General features: G+C 39.9%; 1 protein-coding gene across 1 annotated transcript; it reads right to left on the bottom strand.

Annotated features, from left to right (window-relative positions):
• Positions 1-1,070: 1,070 nt before the first annotated feature.
• LOC138893752 (uncharacterized) lies at positions 1,071-1,499 on the bottom strand. Its single transcript, XM_070178411.1, has one exon. It carries the CDS (start codon positions 1,497-1,499, stop codon positions 1,071-1,073), a length of 429 nt encoding a protein of 142 aa, XP_070034512.1.
• Positions 1,500-21,711: the final 20,212 nt, after the last annotated feature.

The following is a 21,711-nucleotide window of genomic DNA, read 5'->3' as shown; positions in this document are numbered from 1 at the left end:
CATTCTCATGGAACCATCCTTCTTTTTCACAAATATAATCGATGCACCCCAGGTGACACACTAGGCCGAATAAACCCCTTATCAAGGAGTTGCTAAATCTGTTCTTTCAATTCCTTCAACTCCTCCGGTGCCATACGATACGGTGGAATAGAAATGGGATAAGTGCTTGGCACCAAATCAATACCAAAGTCAATATCCCTATCAGGCGACATGCCCGACAGGTCTGTAGGAAACACATCCGGAAAACACGTACCACCGGAACAGAATCAATGTCAGGAGTCTCTGCACTAACATCCTCACAAAAGCCAAATAAGACAGGCAACCCTTCTCAACCATACGCTGAGCCTTCAAATATGAAATCACCCTACTTGGTACATAATCTGTAGAACCTCTCCACTCAACCCCCAAAAATCCCGGCATAGCCAACGTCACGGTCTTTGCATGACAATCTAGAATAACATAACATGGAGATAACCAATCCATACCCAATATCACATTAAAGTCAACCATACTGAGCAATAATAGATCCACTCGGGTCTCCAGACCCCCAATAGTCACCACACATAACCGATATCGCGGTCCATAAAAATAGTATCGCCCACAGGAGTAGATACATGTATAGATGAAACTAAAGACTCACAGGGCATATCCAGAAAATGAGCGAAATACGAGAAAACATATGAATACGTGGAACCAGGGTCAAATAATACGGAGGCATCTCTGTGACAAACTGAGACAATACCTGTAATCACAACATCTGAAGCAATAGCATCTGGTCTGGCAGGGAGGGCATAGAAAAGGGCCTGGCCACCCCCTGATCTGCCTCCCTCTCTAGGGAGACCCCTAGATGACTGGGATCCGCCCCTAGTTGGCTGAGCTCCACCTATAGCTGGCTGGGCGGGTGGTAGAGGAACTGGTGCTGGTGCTATTGGCCTAGTACTCCGCTATGGAGTCCCACCGAGTAGCCTAGGGCAATCTCTTATAATGTGACCAAAATCTCCGCACTCAAAATAACCCCTCCTCTGACGAAACTACTGCTCTTGATGCCCAAAAGAACTACCCGAGGATACCTAAACGGGCGGGGCATGATGAGAACTCTGCACTGGTAGTGCACTGAATGATGACTGACCCTGCTGATGACTGTGAGAACCATGTCCAGATGATGCACCACGGTGAAATGGACGAGCTGTCTGAGCCTGTCTGAAATGACGACTTCTACTGTGCTGAAACGGACCCCCAAAAGGACCACCGCTGAATCCACCCTGACCACGAGGCCTCTTGGCATCCATCTCAACCCTCTCCTGACCGCGAACCATCTCAATCTGTAGAGCAATGTCGACAACCTCATCAAAGGTAGCACCAGACACCCTCCCTCTGGTCATGAGCAGCCGTAGCTGAAAAGTGAGACCATCTATAAACCTCATGATCCTCTCCCTGTCTATGGGAACCAACCAGATAACATGACTGGCCAACTCTGAGAATCGCATCTCATACTGCATCACAGATATGTCGCCCTGGCGAAGCTGCTCAAACTGCCTGTGCAGCTCCTCTCTGCGGGACTGAGGCACGAACTTCTCCAAAAATACTACAGAGAACTGCTGCCAAGCAAGGGGTGCTGCGCCAACAGGCCTACGCCTCTCGTAAGTCTCCCACCATCTGAGTGCAGCCCCAGAAAACTGAAAGGTAGTGAATGAGACCCCACAAGTCTCCAGAATACCAGTACTACAGAGTATCCTCTGACACCCGTCCAAGAAGTCCTGAGTATCCTCTCTCTCTGTGCCACTAAAAGGTGGCAACTGGAGTCTCCCAAACCTTTCCAACCTACGCAAATCATCCTCAGGCATAGAAGGAACCACATAATCCTGTGCAGCTACAACTGGCTGGGCTGGTGGTGCCTCCGGTGTCTGAAGTCCCTGAACAACCTACTCGGGTGTGCGAGAGCTGGGAGTCTGAGTGCCTGTCCCGCCTTGAGAAGTGGCTGCGGCCATCAAAATAGAGACCACCTAAGCAAGGCCGGTACACGCTGTCAGAATCTGAGCTAGGGCCTCCTGAAGACATGGAATCACAATAGGCATAGGTGGTGCCTGAGCTGGTGCATCAGCAACTGGAACCTGGTCCTGATCTGGGGTAACTGATGGATCTGCAGGTACTGCCCCAACTGTTGTACGGGCTTCACCTCTTCCCCTATCTCGGCCTCTACCGTGTCCTTAGCCTCTCGCGGCCCTGGCTGGTGGTCCTGGTGGCTGGCCCTCCTGACCGGTAGCACGAGTCCTCACCATCTGTGAGAGAATGAAACAACAGATGTTTAGTTACTAGAATCAACAGATTCGCACGACAAGAATTCAAGAAGGTGGAGTTTCCTAAAGGTTCTGCATCCTCTCGAAGATAAGTACAAACGTCTCCGTACCGATCCGCAAGACTCTACTAAACCCGTTCATGACTTGTGAGACCTATGTAACCTACGTTCTGATACCAATCTGTCACGACCCAAACTATCCCTGTCGTGATGGCGCCTATCGTGATACTAGGCAAGCCTACCTTTCCAAGACTCTTTCAAATTTTAAGAGAAGTTAATTAAAACATTTAAAATATCTGGAGTTTTTCATAAATACGGGGTAAAAACCCAAATCAAAACATAAGTGCGTAAAAATAGCCCGACATCGGGGTGTCACAAAGTCATGAACATCTAGATAACCAAACTAATACAACCAATGTCTAAGTATCAATACAAGACAGAAATAAATATATAGAAGGAGAGACAAGGCCCTGCGGACGCTGGCAGCTACCTCGTAGTCTCCCGTACTCGATCCACCTAGACTCAATGACCTCCGAAATCAAACACACCTGGATCTGCACTTGAAGTGCAGGGTGTAGCATGAGTACAACCAACTCAGTAAGTAACAGAAATAAACAAGGAACTGAGAAATAATGACGAGATATACAGTACAGTTTATATTAAGCGTTTTCAGCAAAGAATGAACGTGCTTTCAAATCCTGTGGTATAAGTCAAAACAGTTCGCGCTCATGTAAAACAGATATGAATCTTCCAGAAATTTCACAACAACAAATAACAACCAAGTGCAACAATAAATAAAGAATGTACAGCCTCTCAAGGCAGCAGTCACTCAACCCATCTCAACCTTACTCTCTCGGCTCTCAGCCCTCAATACACACTCTCAATAGGTACATGCGCTCACTAGGGGTGTTCAGACTCATGGGGGGCTCCTACAGCCCAAGCGCTATAAGCACAGACAACTCATGTGCTGCACGAACAAATCACGTGCTCTAATATCATATATGGATACACAAGGACAACTCGTGTGCTTCACGGACAACTCACGGCATAGTATAAACATAAGGATCCGCACGGACAACTCACGTGCTGAACGGATAACTCACATGCCATAGAACTATACCTCTCAACCAGGCCTTCGGCCTTACTCAATAATGAACATCTCTAGTCTCATAGCTCTCAATAAAGAAAGGGAAAGCAACCCAAATCAAAGTGTTATAGTATATCATCAGGGAAAAACAAATAACAGAGACTGAGGTAAACATGTACAGGAAACACTATGACTGAGTATAACTACCATGAGCAGGAATATAGCCTAAGCATGATTTCTAACATGAAAGGCAGTCAAGTTCTAGTAAAACAGGAATGCATATAAACACAAATAAAGGCTATTAGACTTCACAGTCTCCCGGGACGGACCAAGTCTCAATCCCCCATGGTATAAAACCACACGCCCATCACCTAGCATGGGTGCCACCTCCAAACAGTCACATTATACCAAACTCCGGGTTTCATACCCTCAAGACCAGATTTAAAACTATTTCTTACCTCAAAAGCGTAAAACTCCTACTCTGGAATGCTCTTGACCCTCGATTAGGTCTCCAAATGCTCCGAATCTATTCACAATCAGTACAATACCATCAATTTATGCTAAACAAATGAATTCCACAAGAAAAATACCAAATTAGACTCAAAACCCGAAATTGGCTCAAACCCGGCCCTGGGCCCACATCTCAAAATCTGACAAAATTTACAAAACTAGAAATCCCATTCTCTCACGAGTCTAACCATACCAAATTCATCAAAATCCGACATCGTTTGGTTCTTCAAATCCTTAAATTACTCTCCAAATATCCCAAGCCCTAACCCTTCATTTTCACTAATTACATGATTAATCAACGGGAAATCACCATATATACGAGTATTAGGGCTCAAGAAACTTACCTCACTGATAGCCCTTGAATCACTCTTCAAATATCACTCCAAAAGATTAAAAAACAGATTTGAAAATTGTGGAAATGAACCAAATTTGTGAAGGGTTTTATTTATTATTTCTGCCCAGGCTTTTCGTACCTGCGGAAAGTTTCACGCTTTTGCGAGCTCGCACCTGTGGTCCAAACAACTGCACCTGCGCAAGTCACTTAAATATCCAGACTCCGCACCTACGCTCCATTTCCGCATTTGCGACCATGCAAGTGCGGAAAATACCTCGCACCTGCGGACCCAGCCTGCCTTGACATTTTCCGCACCTGTGACCTTTTGTGCGCTTCTGCGGCCTTGCAGGTGCGGGAACTTCATCGCACCTGTGCCTTCTGCCCAGCTCCTCCAACCATGCACCTGCATCATCCCGCTCGCTTCTGCGGGGCTCGCACTTGCGATGAGACATCCGCATGTGCGATTATGACAACTGAGTTCCAACTTCAGCAATCCTCCAATATCCAAACTTGTTCCGTTAATCACCAAAAATCAACCCGAGGCCCTCGGGACCTCAACCAAGAATACCAACAAGTAATATATCAACATAAAAGCTTAGTCGAACTCTCGAATCACTCAAAACAACATCAAATTACCAAATTACCCTTGAATTCAAGCCTAAGAACTTCTAAAACTTCCAATTTTGACAACCTATGCCGAAACCGACCAAACCAAGTCCGAATGACCTCAAATTTTGCACATGTCATAAATGACACTACGAACCTACTCCAACTTCCGGAATTCCATTCCGACCCCGATATCAAATTTTCCACTGCCGACCAAAATCGTCAAATTTCTAACTTTCGCCAATTCAAGCCTAATTCTAATACGGACCTCCAAATCACATTGTGGACGCATTCATAAGTCCAAAATTACCTAACGAAGCTAATGGAACCATAAGAATTCAAATCCGAGGTCGTTTACATATAAGTCAACATCCGATTAACTTTTCCAACTTAAGGTTCTGAATAAGAGACTAACTGTCTCATTCCACTGCGAAACTACTTCGGACCCGAACCAACCAACCCGATACAACACAATGCAGTTAAATAACACGTAAAGAAGCAGAAATGGGGGAAACAGGACTATAACTCTCGAAACAACTGGCCGAGTCGTTACACTTACCTAATAGAGCACCAACGTAACATATCTTTCTTATCATACCATCATAGGTAAATGGGCCAGAAGGTCCGTAATGATATAACCAAAATAAAACATAAGAGAATACTCGACATAGGATGACCCAACATGGAATACAAACTTATACATGTGACATACGGGCCTATAAGGCTGACATGATCATTTGTACACTCAAAACATAGGCCGACACGGCCATACACGTATCCATATACATGAGATATGTCTATAAGCCTCTAAGAGTACATAAACATCATAATGGTCAGCACAGGGGCCTGCCATACCAATCAATACATGTCCAAATCATACTGACCAAATAGGCAACTCCGGAGCAAGTGGAGTGCACCAACACCTTCTGCTGAGCTGATAGCCTACTAGGAGGACTCTCAACCTATCTTTCGGGACCTGCATGTATGAAACGCAGCGTCCCCAGGCAAAAGGGATATTAGTACAAATTAAGTACCGAGTATGTAAGGTATGTAAGCAGTATATAAAAGACATGAAAGAAACATGGAGTAAAGAATTCAACCTGTAAGTCTGAATAGATATGTGAATCATGAAACATTTATAATTTCATGCATATGCGTATAAATGTCATATCATGCACATATATGTGCGTACATAACAACATTAAGCCTCTACGGGCATCCAATCATATCATCTCGGCCTCTGTGGGCGAAATCATCATTGTAGACTAGCTGATCAGGTGGTGGTGCGTATATAACGCCATAACCTTTCCCCATACCCCATATACATATACTATACGCGTATATAACGTCATATGGTTATGGGTCAATATACATGTATAAATGAATGCAATGCATAATGAAGTAAGTCAATAAGATCTCTCAAAATGTCATAAGACCCATGAGCAGACGATATGATAGTAGGACATATGGGGAATCAAGAACATAGGCAACCCTAGTACTTCTAGGAATAGAATCATTTGTGAAAGTTGCGTGCTTGTTAATTTTGTTGCATCATATGGATTATTCCAAAAGGAAAGAAGGGATAGCCTTAACATACATCAACTCCATTGAGTCCTTAATACCTTCCAAGAAATTCTTCAAACAACTCAACTCAATCTACCACAACATAAAGAGATTCAAAATTAGTGTTGAGTAATGGCTAGGTCCGCAACTTAAACTAGTAGCTCGCTTATGTAAATTTGGGCAGCATATCACCTGTAACAAGAGCCTCCTCCAATACCATATACCAACAACAATTACCAGAGAAATCCAGCAATACATAATTATCAATAACAAGACACCATATAACAACAAGTCAAAACTACTTCACGACGAGCGGCAAGCTCCGATTGAAACATGTATACCCTATATCACCCTTTATAGACTCCTTAATTTAACTTAACAGTATCATTAACATGATAATGAAGTCATTCATCAATGATTCCAGCCTTATACCATATATTTATAACAAAGAAAATAATCCACAACTCAAACTATCCTCAATTAGCAACTTTACTCACTAGTTCATGTCTAGCCCATCCATTTAACTTAATTAACATCAAGATAACCTTAAGAACATGCAAGAACACAATATAATTACCTCCTACAGTGGATTCAATTCTAAATTCATGTTATATTTAGCTTTGAACAGCCCAACACAACCCAATCACTTCATACCCAAAATGACAACTATAGTAGTGTCTAACACCCCGAAAATGTTACAAAGAACGACTAATCCACCATTTTAATATTATGTGGTTTTTATCCAAATAATTTCTCCTCCAAAACTCCATTAAACAGTAGCAATATAGACAGCCCAAAACAACATGAAACAATCTACAAAACAGTCCACTACAAGTCGAATAACTCAAACTCACGACTTCTGATCACCGTCCCGTGAGTTCTAACTATTAGAAAATGAATTTATCAACCTTACTTGATATTTAAAATCTTAAATACAGAAAACAGGAATTTTCGTAACTATTAAATACCTTCCAAAACTCAAACTACAAAGAAAAAGAGAGGCGATATAGCGATACTTACGTCGTAGGGATCGTTCTAATGCTATCGCTTCTTGATTTCGTTCCTGGGATGTTACTCTTCTTTGAAACCCTTGTTGAGAGCTTAAGGGTAAGTTTATGGGTATTATTTGGTCATGGTCTCTGGAAAAATGAAGAAAGAGACGACATAAGGGATATAAATATCCATTTATTTGAATAGTCAAAAAGGTGCTAGTTGGCACCCTAGCATTAGCCCTTTTTCCAACGCTTATATCTTTTTATCCGTATGTCGTATGAACAAATGGTTAAAAGTTTTGGAAACTACATTCAAAGAACTTACATTTTGTATATAATATGTCCCTAAAAGACCTCATATAGCACACGAAAGGTATTGCTCAAAAAGCATTAGTGACCCACCTACTTGTCACCTATGCAGTATGCGCAGTCTCGCAAAACTGCAAATATCTCTCTACTACGATGTTGTATCGATAAACGGTAATGAGTTAGAAACTATACTCATAGATATTCAATTTGACATGTGGATCATCCTGTAATTCCACGTATATTAGGAGAAAAGCTCTGCTACATTTGACCTAATATTCAGCACATTATGAATGTAACTTGTGATGACCTTTACCAACTTTTGTTCCAAAACTCGCTTGACTTCAAACGTTAACACACGACTATCATAACTCATAACATAACCTCCTTATAATGTTAAGAACCCTAGTATCACCCAAAAAGTACATGTTATAATATTCCCAACTTGTCGACATTCGACGACACTTATTTTTTTCAATTTGCTTAGCTCCTAAGCCTTTGAACCCTCTTGGTAGTTGTTATCCATCATATTAAAGATTTTTAACCTCCAAGGTAACATGATTAACTTACTTTATATACTTTCAAAGGCGATCTCATTTCTGAGGTTACATCAATTGACTTATGATGTACTCTCACGTACGAAAATATGAGGTGTACCATCATTTTCCTTTTTGGAACATTCGTCCTCGAATGTTGACTGGTGAACCTATTAGTCTCATATCCTATAGCTTTTATGAATACTTTAATATTGTTCTTTCCATCTAGGCAACTGTTCTGTGAATAAATTCAAAGGTCAGGGCATTCCCCCCTTTAGGCCTCTTTCTCACACCATGACTTGTGGTCGGAATCCTTTTAATCTCGCAACTGTTTCTACCTTCTATCATGTAGCCTGTACGACACTGACCTTGTAAGTGCCTATGTGACTCTTATCTCCTTTTTTCTCCATACTATACCATAACTCTTACTTCGGTTTATTGTTACCGAGGTCTGCTACCCAACTCATGGTTACTCTCTCGCTGCTTATCATATATGTATAAATCTAAGTCCTTTAATGCTTCCTAATTACCGTTCATGTTAATAATAGCGACCTAATATCATCGCATACTTTTGAACCTCTACCCCTCTATTGTCGATACCACTTTTGTCACGATCCAAACCGATGGGCCGCGACGGGCACCTAGTTCCTTACCTAATAGAGCACCAACGTAACATATCTTTCTTATCATACCATCATAGGTAAATATGCCAGAAGGGCCGTAATGATATAAACAAAATAAAACATAAGGGAATACTCGACATAGGATGACCCAACATGGAATTCAAACTTATACATGTGACATACGGGCCTATAAGGCCGACATGATCATTTGTACACTCAAAACATATGCCGACCAGGCCATCCAAGTATCCATATACATGAGATATATCTACAAGACTCTATGAGTACATAAACATCATAATGGTCGGGACAGGGGCCCGCCATACCAATCAATACATGTCCAAATCATACCAACCAAATAGGCAGCTCCAGAGTAAGTGGAGTGTACCAACACCTTCCGCTGAGCTGATGGCCTACTAGAAGGACTCTCAACCTGTCTATCGGGACCTGCGGGCATGAAATGCAGCGTCCCCAGGCAAAAGGGATGTCAGTACAAATAAAGTACCGAGTATGTAAGACATGAAAGTAGTATATAAAAGATATGAAAGAAACATGGAGTAAAAAACTCAACCTATAAGTCTGAACAGCTCTGTGAATCATGAAACATTTATAATGTCATGCATATACGTATAAATGTCACATCATGCATATGTATGTGCGTACATAACAATATTAAGCCTCTGCGGGCATCCCATCATATCATCTCGGCCTCTGTGGGAGAAATCATTATTGTAGACCAACTGATCAGGTGGTGGTGCGTATATAACGCCATAACCTTTTTGCATATCCCATATACATATACTATACGCGTATATAACATCATCTGGTCATGGGTCAATAAACATGTATAAATGAATGTAATTCCTAATGAAGTAAGTCAATAATATCTCTCGGAATTTCATAAGACCCATGAACATATGATATAAAAGTAGGACATAAGGGAAATCAATAACATAGGCAACCCTATTACTTCTAGGAATAAATCATTTGTTAAAGTTGCGTGCTTGCTCATTTCGTTGCATTATATGGATCATGCCAAAAGGAAAGAAGGTATAGCCTTAACATACCTTAACTCCATTGATTCCTTAATACCTTCCAAGCAATTCTTCAAACAATGCAACTCAATCTACCATAGCATAAAGAGATTCAAAATCAGTGTTGAGTAAAGGCTAGGTCCGCAACTTAAACTAGTAGCTTACTTATGTAAATTTGGGAAGCATATCACCTGTAACAAGAGCCTCATACAATACCATATACCAATAACAATGACCAGATCAATCCAACAATACATAATTATCAATAACAAGACACCATATAACAACAACAAGTCATAACTACTTCACGACGAGCGACAAGCTCTGATTGAAACCTGTATACCCCATATCACCACTTATAGACTCCTTAATTTAACTTAAAAGTATCATTAACATGATAATGAATTCATTCATCAATGATTCCAGCCTTATACCATATATTTATAACAAAGAAAACAATCCACAACTCCAACTATCCTCAATTAGCAACTTTACTCACTAGTTTATGTCTAGCCCATCCATTTAACTTAATCAACATCAAGATAATATTAAGAACATGGAATAACACAATATAATTATATTCTAGAGTGTATTCAAGTCAAAATCCATGTTATATTTGGCTAACAACAGCCCAACACACCCCAATCACTTCATACCCAAAACAACAACTATAGTAGTGTCAAACACCCCTAAAATGTTACAAAGAATGACAAATCCACAATTTCGCTATTATGTGGTGTTTATACACACAATTTCTCCTCCAAAACTCCATTAAACAGTAACAAAATAGACAGCCCCAAAATAACACAAAACAACCCTCAAAACAGTCCACTACAAGTCGAATAACTCGAACTCATGGCTTCTGATCACCGTCCCATGAGTTCTAACTATTAGGAAATGAATTTATCAACTTTCATTGATATTTAAAATCTTAAATACAGAAAGCATGAATTTTCTTAACTATTAAATACCTTCAAAAATTCAAACTACAAAGAAAAAGAGAGGCTATATAGCGATACTTAAGTCGTAGGGATCGTTCTAATATTATCGCTTCTTGCTTTCGTACCCGGAATGTTAATATTCTTTGAAACCCTTGTAGAGAGCTTAAGGGTGAGTTTATGGGTTTTATTTGCTCGTGGTCTCTGGAAAAATTAAAAAAGAGACGACATACGGGATATAAATATCCATTTTTTTGAAAAGTCAAAAAGGTGTTACTTGGCACCCTAGCATTGGCCCTTCTTCCAACGCTTATATCTTTTTATATGTATGTCGTATGAACTAATGGTTAAAATAATTGGAGACATCATATAAAACATTCCAAGACCTTAAGTTAGGTATATAATATGTCCCAAAAGACATCATATAACACATGAAAGGTATTGCTCAAAAAGATTTAGTGACCCACCTACTTTACCTATGTAGTCTGCGCAGTCTCGCGAAACTTCAAATATCTCTCTACTCCTATGTCGTATCGACAAACGGCTTAATGAGTTAGAAAATAGATTCGTAGATCTTCAATTTGATATGTGGATCATCCTGTAATTCCAAGTATATTAGGAGAAAAGCTCTGCTACATGCAACCTAATATTAAGCACATTATGAATGTAACTTGTGATGACCTTTGCCAACTTTTGTTCCAAAACTCGCTTGACTTCAAAATGTTACACACGACTATCATAACTCATAACATAAACTCATTATCACGTTAATAACCCTAGTATCACCCCAAAAGTACATGTTATAACATTCCCAACTTGTCGACATTCGACGAAACTTGTTTTCTTCAATTTGCTTAGCTCCTAAGCCTTTGAACCCTCTGGGTAGTTGTTATCCACGATCTTAAAGATTTATTACCTACAAGGTAACATGATTAACTTACTTTATATACTTTCAAAGACGATCTTATTTCTGAGCTTACATCAATTGACTTATGATGTACTCTCACGTACGAAAATATGGGGTGTAACACAATTCCTCTTGATGGTTGCATAACAGTTGAACATAAATGCAAGGATTCTTTGTAACAGTTACTCATTGAATGCTGCCTTTTCCGACCGATATCTTCTTTTCAAACTTTCGTACCCAATTCCAGCGTCTTCGGAATTCACTCAGCACCGATCACATATTCGTAACCAGTGCCAACTGCTTGCTGACTCACATCGTATTTGTATTCACTGCCAGATGTGAACTCGGTGAGCATCTACCTGTCATTCATCATTTTATTCCACACAGATAGTCCCGCTACTTTTCCGTGACTAAAGTTTATGTTACCGAGAAATAGATAAGATTTTTTTTCTTGACGGAAAAGTTCCTGAACGGTTTTTGACACTTGAAAGTACGCACGCCTCTTTATATTTAATGAACTGGACAAGTGTTACATCGTGATTTGGTAAATACTTACGCATGTTACCTAGGTAATGATAGCCTTGTATTATGTCGTTTATAAACTTCTCCACTTCTAATTATTTGTACCTTTCACCTTTACCAATTCTTCTTCTTCGAATTTCCTTAGATCGTTTTTGCAAACCTCTCTTCCTTAGTAAACATTTCATATTCAAATTCTCTATCACCATATCTTCTACTACCTTTTCCACCTGTAACTCAGGCATTTACATCGGTAGTGGCCCTTCCAAAGAGAATAAAATTAAGGAAGCTGATGCCTGTCCTCCTACTACTAGCACAATGATCCCCTCTCAACTAAATTTTGAGATGGATCTTTAAGTTCAACAGGAACCCCCTAACCCTAAAAATGTCAGAAATAGGCCCATCAATCGATATCCTTCTTCCATTTATCATGCTAGTATCCCTGTTGTGAAAGAGATTGTGGTTGGAATAATATTGAAGTTTTAGCCCCTAATGAAGTGGAAATGGTCACCTTCAGCAAACTAGGGTACATGTACATTTACACGCACCCTTTCACTTTAAGAATGGGCCGAGAAATCTATCCCATCATTTTAGAGTTTTGCCACAACTACCAAGTTTGCCTGGCTCAGGTAGATACGTCAATATGCTGAATGCTAGCTTGCCTTCGATTTTTGTGCTCCCAGGGCAGTGAAACCCTCACTTTTGCACATCTGATCAACCTTTACGCCCCAATGATTTTCCATGAAGGCATGATCAAACTCCGTAAATGTGGTCATCATGTCGTCGTCACTAGTGTTGATGATGATAACAACCATGGTTGGATGGAGAGGTTCATTGTCATTGCTACCGGGGACATTCTACCGGCGACAACACCTACTATCCCTGAATCTTGGAACTTTACTCATAAGTTTTTTGAATATCCCCTTTTCACTCTGTTAAAGAAAATTCTCTCTTTTGCTAAATTTCCCTTAAAGAAAATTTTCTCTTTTGCAAACTTTCCCTTCTTTCATTTCAGCTATGCGATGGGTTCCTCCAATGGTTCTGCACATAATCCAACGGGTGCAACAACTTTCCACACCGGACTCCCATAAGTGGAAAGAAATTTCACACAAATTCAATTGGAAGGCCAAGAACCATGGTAAGTAAAACTTCCCCTTTCCTCTTAAATATTTAATATGATGCTGTACAAATTTATTGACTTCCTTTCATAATACGTAGGCCTTCCGAATGGGTCTTCTGTCAGCCCCGCTATCGAGGTTTCCCATGACCCAATGGTGGCTCATCAACAAATTTGAGAAACCATTACCCAGAAGAGGGCTCGTGATGCCTCTCTTGCTCTCAGTGAAGGCCCATCTTCCCTGAGTCCACAACCCAAGGAGAAAAAATTCAAAAAGAAGACGTACCTCTAAGGCTGATATTCAGGAGAAGCCTTCTACAGATGAAACCCCAGTAAGACCAGTCGGAGTGGTCCTTGATGAAGAAGAAACTGAGGACTATGATGAAGCAATTTCTCTTCAAAGAAGAAGAAAAACGTCCCTGCTCAATTGGACGCTCAACCAGAAGTCATTCTAGGACTGTTTACAGAAATGGAAATGGTTGAATACACCGAGTCTTGTTTCCGGGCTCCATTTGTTGCTTCCGATTAGATGAGTTCCACCTCTAATATTTCTCCACCTCTTACTTCAACACCAGCTGTAGCACCATCAGCTCCTGCCTCACCACCGACCCCAACTGAAAAAATGGAAGATGTTTGTTCCCCTCGGTCATCCGATCATGGGAACATTGAGAACACTTTTTTGGTACCCATTCGAAACCCTGATGGTAAACATAGTGTCATTCTTTTGGTTTCGAATGAGTGCCACTTACTTTTCAAACCGGTGAAAGTTGCCAACTACTTGAAGCCTTTGGCTTCGAACAAGGACCGACGGAAGATGGTGGCTCTTTCTGTGGAATGTTTGATTAATAACTTTATGCACTTTGCTGCTCAAGTATCATCTTACTATTATTTCTTCCCTTTTCTTTTGCTAAAAATTATCCTCAATAACTTTAATCTTTGACTTTTCAGGCTAACCTCCTTACCTCTGAGGGCTTGCAGAAGATGATCCAAGCCAAAGAAGAACTTGTTGCCGAGCGGGATATATTGCTGTTGAACGAGATTAACTCGCTGAGCACCTCTCGGCTTTAGAGGCAAGACTTGCTCAGATGGGCGAGCTTGAAGCCCGTTGGAGCAATCTGAGCAAGAAAAGGTAATTCATAGATAAAAGGCCACTCAGTTACATACAAAGCTTTCTGAATTGAAAGTCAAGTGGGCTGAGCTACAGGATGCTGTGACTACGGTAGCGGAACGTGAGTTTGTTTCCATGGAACAAATCAACAACCTGGAATCAAACTTGCCCTCCAAAATCAAAGAAGTTGCTGCGACCGAGGAGAAGAGAGAAAGAATGGAGGAAAGGCTCAAAAGGGTCATGGAGCAATACCGCGAACACGTGAAGAAAAATACTGGCCTTTGCCAGACGTATTACATCGTGATGTCTGCAAATCACCAGGTATAGTCCAAAATCAAAAAGCTTTGAGCCAAACTCCAAGATTAAAAAGACTTTTTCCTCTTTGAGAAAACTTATGCGATTTATTACATGAGGAGGAAGACTTTGGAGGAGATCAAAGAAGGAATTTCAAATATAGAATGCTACATATTTGAAGCTCTTAAATTGGAGACAACCGCCTTCGAGAACATTCCTGCCCGCCCCCCCGCTTCAAGCTCCTTGAGCACTTGTTATGAGTCCTCAAAAACTGAGAAGGAAGCTGAAGAAGAAGATAAGGAAAGAATGAAGGTACTGAACCGGATGCGGAACAACCTTCATCTTTAAAAGATACAACAGAGACTTCTGGTCATTCGAACTATGCTGATAAAACCAACTAATGTAATTATTTTTTGTAATTATGCCGAAACTTCTATTGAGTTCAGGATTTTGAGGAAAAAAAGACATCTTTTACTTAACTTTTGTGCGAAGACATCTTTCCTGTGATAAAGTTTAGGATTTTTTTTACATCTGATAACTTTAATACAGGGCATTCATACTTCCTGTTTTTATCCTTTAACTATGATGGTTTCATAAGAGAGGGCCCTTATATTTACGATGCTCTTGAAGAAGACGTCTCCTGTACATTCTGGCACTAGCATTTGAAATTTAACTAACTTTCAAATGAAAAAGATCATATCGTATCATTTGGACAAGAAATAAGATAAAAACAAAAGGACTCCTTTCATTTCCAAAAGTACATTTATATGAGCAAAAATTCGCTTAAGTAAATAAAGCTGCCAATACATGCGGCTAACTTGTACTACTTATTTCTATGGAGCTGATCAAGAAGTCCCCGGTCCTGACAAGATACATTTCTGGTTCTAATAGTCCCTGGTTTTATTGACACTTTTAATACTCTGATACACAATAGTTCCCCTAGTGTTCAGATGCAAAGTATGAGAATTCAAACGCTGATGTTCTTGTTGTTATCGATGATTCTTCTTCGTAGTATGCTTTACTTTGTTGCCTCACTAAAATCCTTTCCGGAAAAACCCAACTGAGACAAAAACTGGTTGAAAGAAAAAAGAGTGCAACACATAGTTTCAGTATCATTAAGGATCTTCAACAGTAATAACTTTTAAGGTGAGCCACATTCCAATTGCTTGGTAAGTTTACTCCATCTTGATTCTCCAACTGATACAAACCTTTACCGATTATAGCTGAAATTCGGTAAGGTCCTTTCCATATTGGTCCTACCTTTCCAGCATTCACTTCTCAGGTACTTTGAGTCATTATCCGCAAAACCAAATCTCTAAATTTTAAATATAGAAGATTTGCTATGCGATTATAGTATCTTTTCATCCTTTAATTTTGTGCCACCATCCTCATATATGCTAAATTCCGACGCTCCTCAAGTAAATCCAACTTAATCAACATTGCTTTATTATTCTCCTCCTCGTTTGTCCTAGAATACCTTATGTCCAGTTCCCAAATCTCCACTGGAATCAAAGCTTCTACACCGTACACAAGGTAAAAAGGTGTTTCACTTGTGCTTGACTTTGCCGTTGTTCATATGCCCATATCACTCCCGGCATCTCTTATGGCCAACTGCCTCTAGCATCCTCTAATTGTTTTTGAGATGTTAAATTATCACCTTGTTTGTTGATTCCGCTTGACCGTTAGCACTTGGATGATATGGGGAAGATGTGAATCTTTCTAGAAACTTTGTGACTATGGAACCTATAAATTGTGGCCCATTGTCATAAGCAAATTATTTTGGTACTCCAAACCGGCAAATGATACGATACCAAATGAAATAAATCACTTCTCGCTCTCCAATCTTTTTGAAAGCACTTCCTTTAACCTATTTAGTGAAATAATCAGTTAAATCTAAAAGAAACTTTACCTGTCCGGAACCCTTGAGGCAAAGGTCCAACTATATCTACCCCCATTTCATGAATGGCCACGCTGACACCAACGAATGCATAAACTCTGCCAGTTGATGCATTAATTTCACATGACACTGACACTTATCAAATTTTTGTACGATGCTTTTGTGTCTTGTTCCATTCCGGGCCAATAATTACTAGCCCTTATCAATTTAAGAACAAACAAATCTGCACCAGAGTGATTTCCACAAACTCCTTTGTGAACTTCTCTCATCACATAATCAACCTCTTATGTCCCTAAATATCGAGCCAATGGTCCTTGGAAAGATCTTCGGTATAATTGATCATCAACAAGGCAATAACAAGCAACTTTAGTTCGTAGTGCCCAAGAGGCTTTAGAATCTTCAGGCAATTTTTCATGCCTTAAAAATTCTATAAACTCGTTTCTCCAATCCCAGATTAGGTTGGGCGAGTTAACCTTGCAGTACGCATCCATGTCCAGGGCTGAATGCAACAACTGAATAATTGCACCAAAATCAGCTCCATGTTCTCCTAAATTAGCCAACACGTCTAAATTAGCCAATTGGGACGATCCTAAATTAGCCAACACGTCTGCCTCCATGTTCTCTTCAATTGGGATGTGAATTACCGACTACTCCCTGAACAGAAAAAGTAAAACTTGAACTTTATTCAAGTATTGTTGCATGCTCTCTTCTTTGGTATCAAAGATTCCATATATTTGTTTCACTACCAACTGGGAACCGCATTTTACTTCAATCACTTTGGAGCATAGTCATCGGGCTAATTCAAGTCCTGCAACCAAAGCCTCATACTTGTCTTCATTGTTAGTCAATAGAATAGATCTAATGGCCTGTCTTAGGGTCTCTCCCAAAGGAGTGATTATTACTATCCCAAGACCGGACCCTTTTACATTGGAAGCTCCATTCGTAAATGAAGTCCATACAATGGAGACGGTTTCCGATACCAGAACTGCTTCTTTTGCAGCTAAAGGCATCATTCCTGGACTAAAATCAGCCACAAAGTCGGCCAAAACTTGTGACTTAACAACAGTCAAAGGTTTATATTCTATATCAAATTCACTAATTTTAACTGCCCATTTAGCCAATCGACCCGATATTTTAGGCTTATGAAGAACATTCGTCAAGTGAAAAGTCGTCAGAACGGCTATAAAATGACATTGAAAGTTGGGTCTAACCTTTCGAGAGTCAACTACAAGAGCTAGATCCAACCTTTCCAGATGCGGATAATGTGTCTCTACTCCCGATAGTATTTTACTAACATAATAAACAGAAAATTGCATACTTTCTTCTTCCTCGACCAAGACTACATCCATCACAACTTCCGAGACCACTAAATAAATTAATAATTGTTCTCCCTCATTCGGTTTAGACATTAGCAGAGGACTGGACAAGTACCTTTACAGGTCTCTCAACGCTTTTTGGAATTCCGGAGTCCATGAAAAGTCATTTTTATTTTTCAAAAGTAAAAAGAAATAATGAAATTTTTCCGATGACCTTGATATGAATCTACTAAGGGATGTCAACCTTCCAGTCAACCTTTGCACTTCATTTATACTTGTCAATTGGTTAGGGATATATTTTATGGCCTTAATATTGTCAGGATTCACTTCAATTCCTCTTTGAGAAACCAAGAAGCCAAGAAACTTCTCGGACCCAACTCCAGAAGCCCACTTTTTAGGGTTGAGCTTCATGTTGTATTTTATCAAAATATCAAATGCCTTTTTAGATGAGTCAAATGATCTCCTTCACTAAGAGACTTAGCCAACATATCATCAATATAAACTTTCTTGTTTTTACCAATTTAACGCTCAAACATCTTATTAACGAGCCTCTAATAACTGGTTTCGGCATTCTTAAGCTCAAAAGGCATCACATTATAGTAATAAGTGCCAAAATTTGTGATGAATGAGGATTTTTCTTGATTCTTCGGGTGTATCCTAATTTGATTATACCCAGAAAATGTATCAAGAAAACTCATCAATTCATGCCCGACCGTAGCATCGATCATTTGATCAATGTTTGGAACAAAATATAATCTTTAGGACATGACTTATTTAGATCTTTATAATATATACACATTCTAAACTTATTATTCTGTTTAGAGACAACAACTAGATTATCTAACCAATTAGTATAATTTACTTCACGAATTGAACCTATATTTACTAATCGAGTTACCTTCTCTTTAACAAACATGTTCTTGACCTCAGTTGTCGGCCATTTCTTTTGCTTTACCAGAGGGAAATTAGGGTCTAAACTTAACTTGTGGACAACCAGATCTAGTGGAATACCTATCATATCGACTCAACCACATTCCCAAGTAAACCTTTTTATCTGGGAACTCTGTGAACAAAGCGATTTGTTCAAGTTCCTCTGAAGTCGACTTTGTTGCATCCGCTTCTTCCAATACCTGAAAGGATCTAGGCACTTGATAGTACTTTGATGTCTCCTCCTCCCTATCAAGTTCAACCGAGTTTGGAAGGGCAGTAGACATCGATTCCTATAGTTGCTATTTGCTCGTTCCTTCTGCCTTACTGTTAGATAAGGTGACTGCATTCATTTCTCTCATAGCAGGTTGATCACCTCTAATCTGCTTGGTCCCATCCGATGTAGGAAATTTCAACAATTGATTGTAAGTTGATGGCACAACCTTTATTTCGTGGATCTATGGTCTTCCAAGGATTACATTGTAGCCCATATCGCCATCTATAACCTCAAACATGGTGGATTTCGTCACTCATTCAGCACGGGTAGGTAACACGATCTCTCCTCATGTCGTTACGCTTGTTAGGTTGAACCTGGCCAAAAACTGTGTTGTTGGAACTATATTTTGAATTAACTTTGTTTGTTCTAAAACCCTCACTTGGATGATATTGGCTGAACTAATTGGATTAACCAACACACATTTAATTTTAAAATCTAAAATATTAAGTGATATTACCAGAGCATCGTTGTGCAGTAAAATAAGGCCATCAATGTCTTCTTCTATGAAGGTGATTTCATCATCTTCTGATGCCTCTCGGATTCTCTTGCCATGAGTTACCAATATCTTTGTCTTCTTTGCTGCCGAAAACGTCACCCCATTTACTTCAACCCCACCAAAAATTATGTTTATTGTTAAATGGGGTGACCTTGCAGCTAGTTTTGCTGGTTCCGTTGCATCTTGATTCTTCCCATAATTATTCTTGGTCCGGTTACTTAGTATTTCTCTAAGATGACCATTTTTCAACTACGTTGCAACCTCTTCACGAAGATGCCGGCAGTTCCCAGTCTTATGGCCATGCGTTATGTGGAATTCAGACCATAAACTTGGATCCCTTTGATTGAGATCTAATCGAATTGGCTTCGAAAATCTTGCCTCCTTGATATTTCTCTGAAACCAATTCTACCAAACTAATGGTGAAGTTGTAGTCTGACAATCGGGGATACCCTGAATCCCAGGACCCTGATGGTTCTTTATCTTGCAAAGCCCTGCTACTCTGACCACGATCCGTTCTTTTATCCGATATAAATTTTTCCGATGACTGAAGACCTTTGGTTCCACACCTCTCAGCTCTTTTATAAGGCTGGAAATGACTCCTACATGGCCTCCGAGTTATATCAGAATCACTTTTGAACGTTTCCTGATTCTGATCGCGATTACGACATTTGGATGACACTGAAGAGCTTAATTTATCATCTTCAATTCTGATTTTTTATTCATATCGATTATGGACATCTGCCCATATGGTTGCCTTAAACTCTAACAGGTTTTCCTTTAATTTCTTGTAGGCATCAGAGCTTAAAGGATTATAAACTTTGGTGAACGCTTTAGTTGCCCACTCAGGCGGTACTGCCATCAACAACATCCTCTCATTTTGAAACCGAATTACGAACTCCCGCAATAATTCAGATTCTCCTTCAGCTATTCTGAATATATCTGCCTTCCTAGCTTGGACTTTCCTCGCCCCAACATGAGCTTTAATAAAGGAATCTGCAAGCATTTCAAAAGAGTCAATCAAATATTTAGGTAAAAGCGAGTACCATGTTAAAGCACCCTTTGTTAGGGTTTCGGCAAATCTTTTCAGCAAGACAAGTTCGATCTCATATGGGGCTAAATCATTTCCCTTTACAACCGTAGTGTAAGTTATGATATATTCTTATGGATCCAAAGTTCCATCATACTTTGGAATATTTAGCATCTTGAATCTCTTTGGAATCAACTCTGGGACCGCACTTGGTTTGAATGGTAACTGCGTATACTTCTTTGAATCCGGCCCCTTCAATACCGGTGGTGCTCCCGGGATCTGATCCATTAGAGCGTGAAATTCTTTAGCATTTTGATCCATCTCATCATTCATTTCCCTCATGAATTTCATGAGCTCAGTTTTAAAAGGATCATTTGTGTTGTTGTTATTCCCGGATCCACCACCTTGTCACGACCCCAATCTCCCACCTTAGGATGTCATGATGGCACCTATCCTCTAAGACTAGGTAAGCCTAACATACATTGACAAATAGTATAAATAATAACTTTAACACCAAATTAAACTTTTAAACTATCACAATAAAACTCAAATGGCACAACTGTCAAAAACTCCCCAAAACCTGGTGGAACCGAGTCATAAGCTCTACAAGAGTGTGCTAATAGTCTCGAAATACAATGCTGTTTTGAAACAGGAAATAAACAGCAATACAACTAAAAGCAGAAGGTGACTTCAAGGCCTGCGAACATCGAGTAGGTGTACCTTGAAGTCTCTGGAGATAACTGATCAATCACTGGTGTCCAGCACGGGCAGATGTACCTGGATCTACACAAAAATATGCAAAAACGTAGCATGAGTACACCACAACTGTACCCAGTAAGTATCAAGTCTAACCTCGGTAAAGTAGTGACGAGGCTAGGTCAAGACACCTACTAGACATATAAATTTGTACAAGATATTAATATAATCTATCAACGGTAATTAAAGGCGATTAAGGGGCAATAATGCAATTTATCAATAGTAGGCTAACAACGGGAATAAAG

Source organism: Nicotiana tomentosiformis, chromosome 6, assembly GCF_000390325.3.
Source record: "Nicotiana tomentosiformis chromosome 6, ASM39032v3, whole genome shotgun sequence".
NCBI lineage: Eukaryota > Viridiplantae > Streptophyta > Magnoliopsida > Solanales > Solanaceae > Nicotiana > Nicotiana tomentosiformis.
The sequence above is the reverse complement of the archived record's forward strand: the minus strand, read 5'-3'. Positions and strand labels throughout refer to the sequence as shown.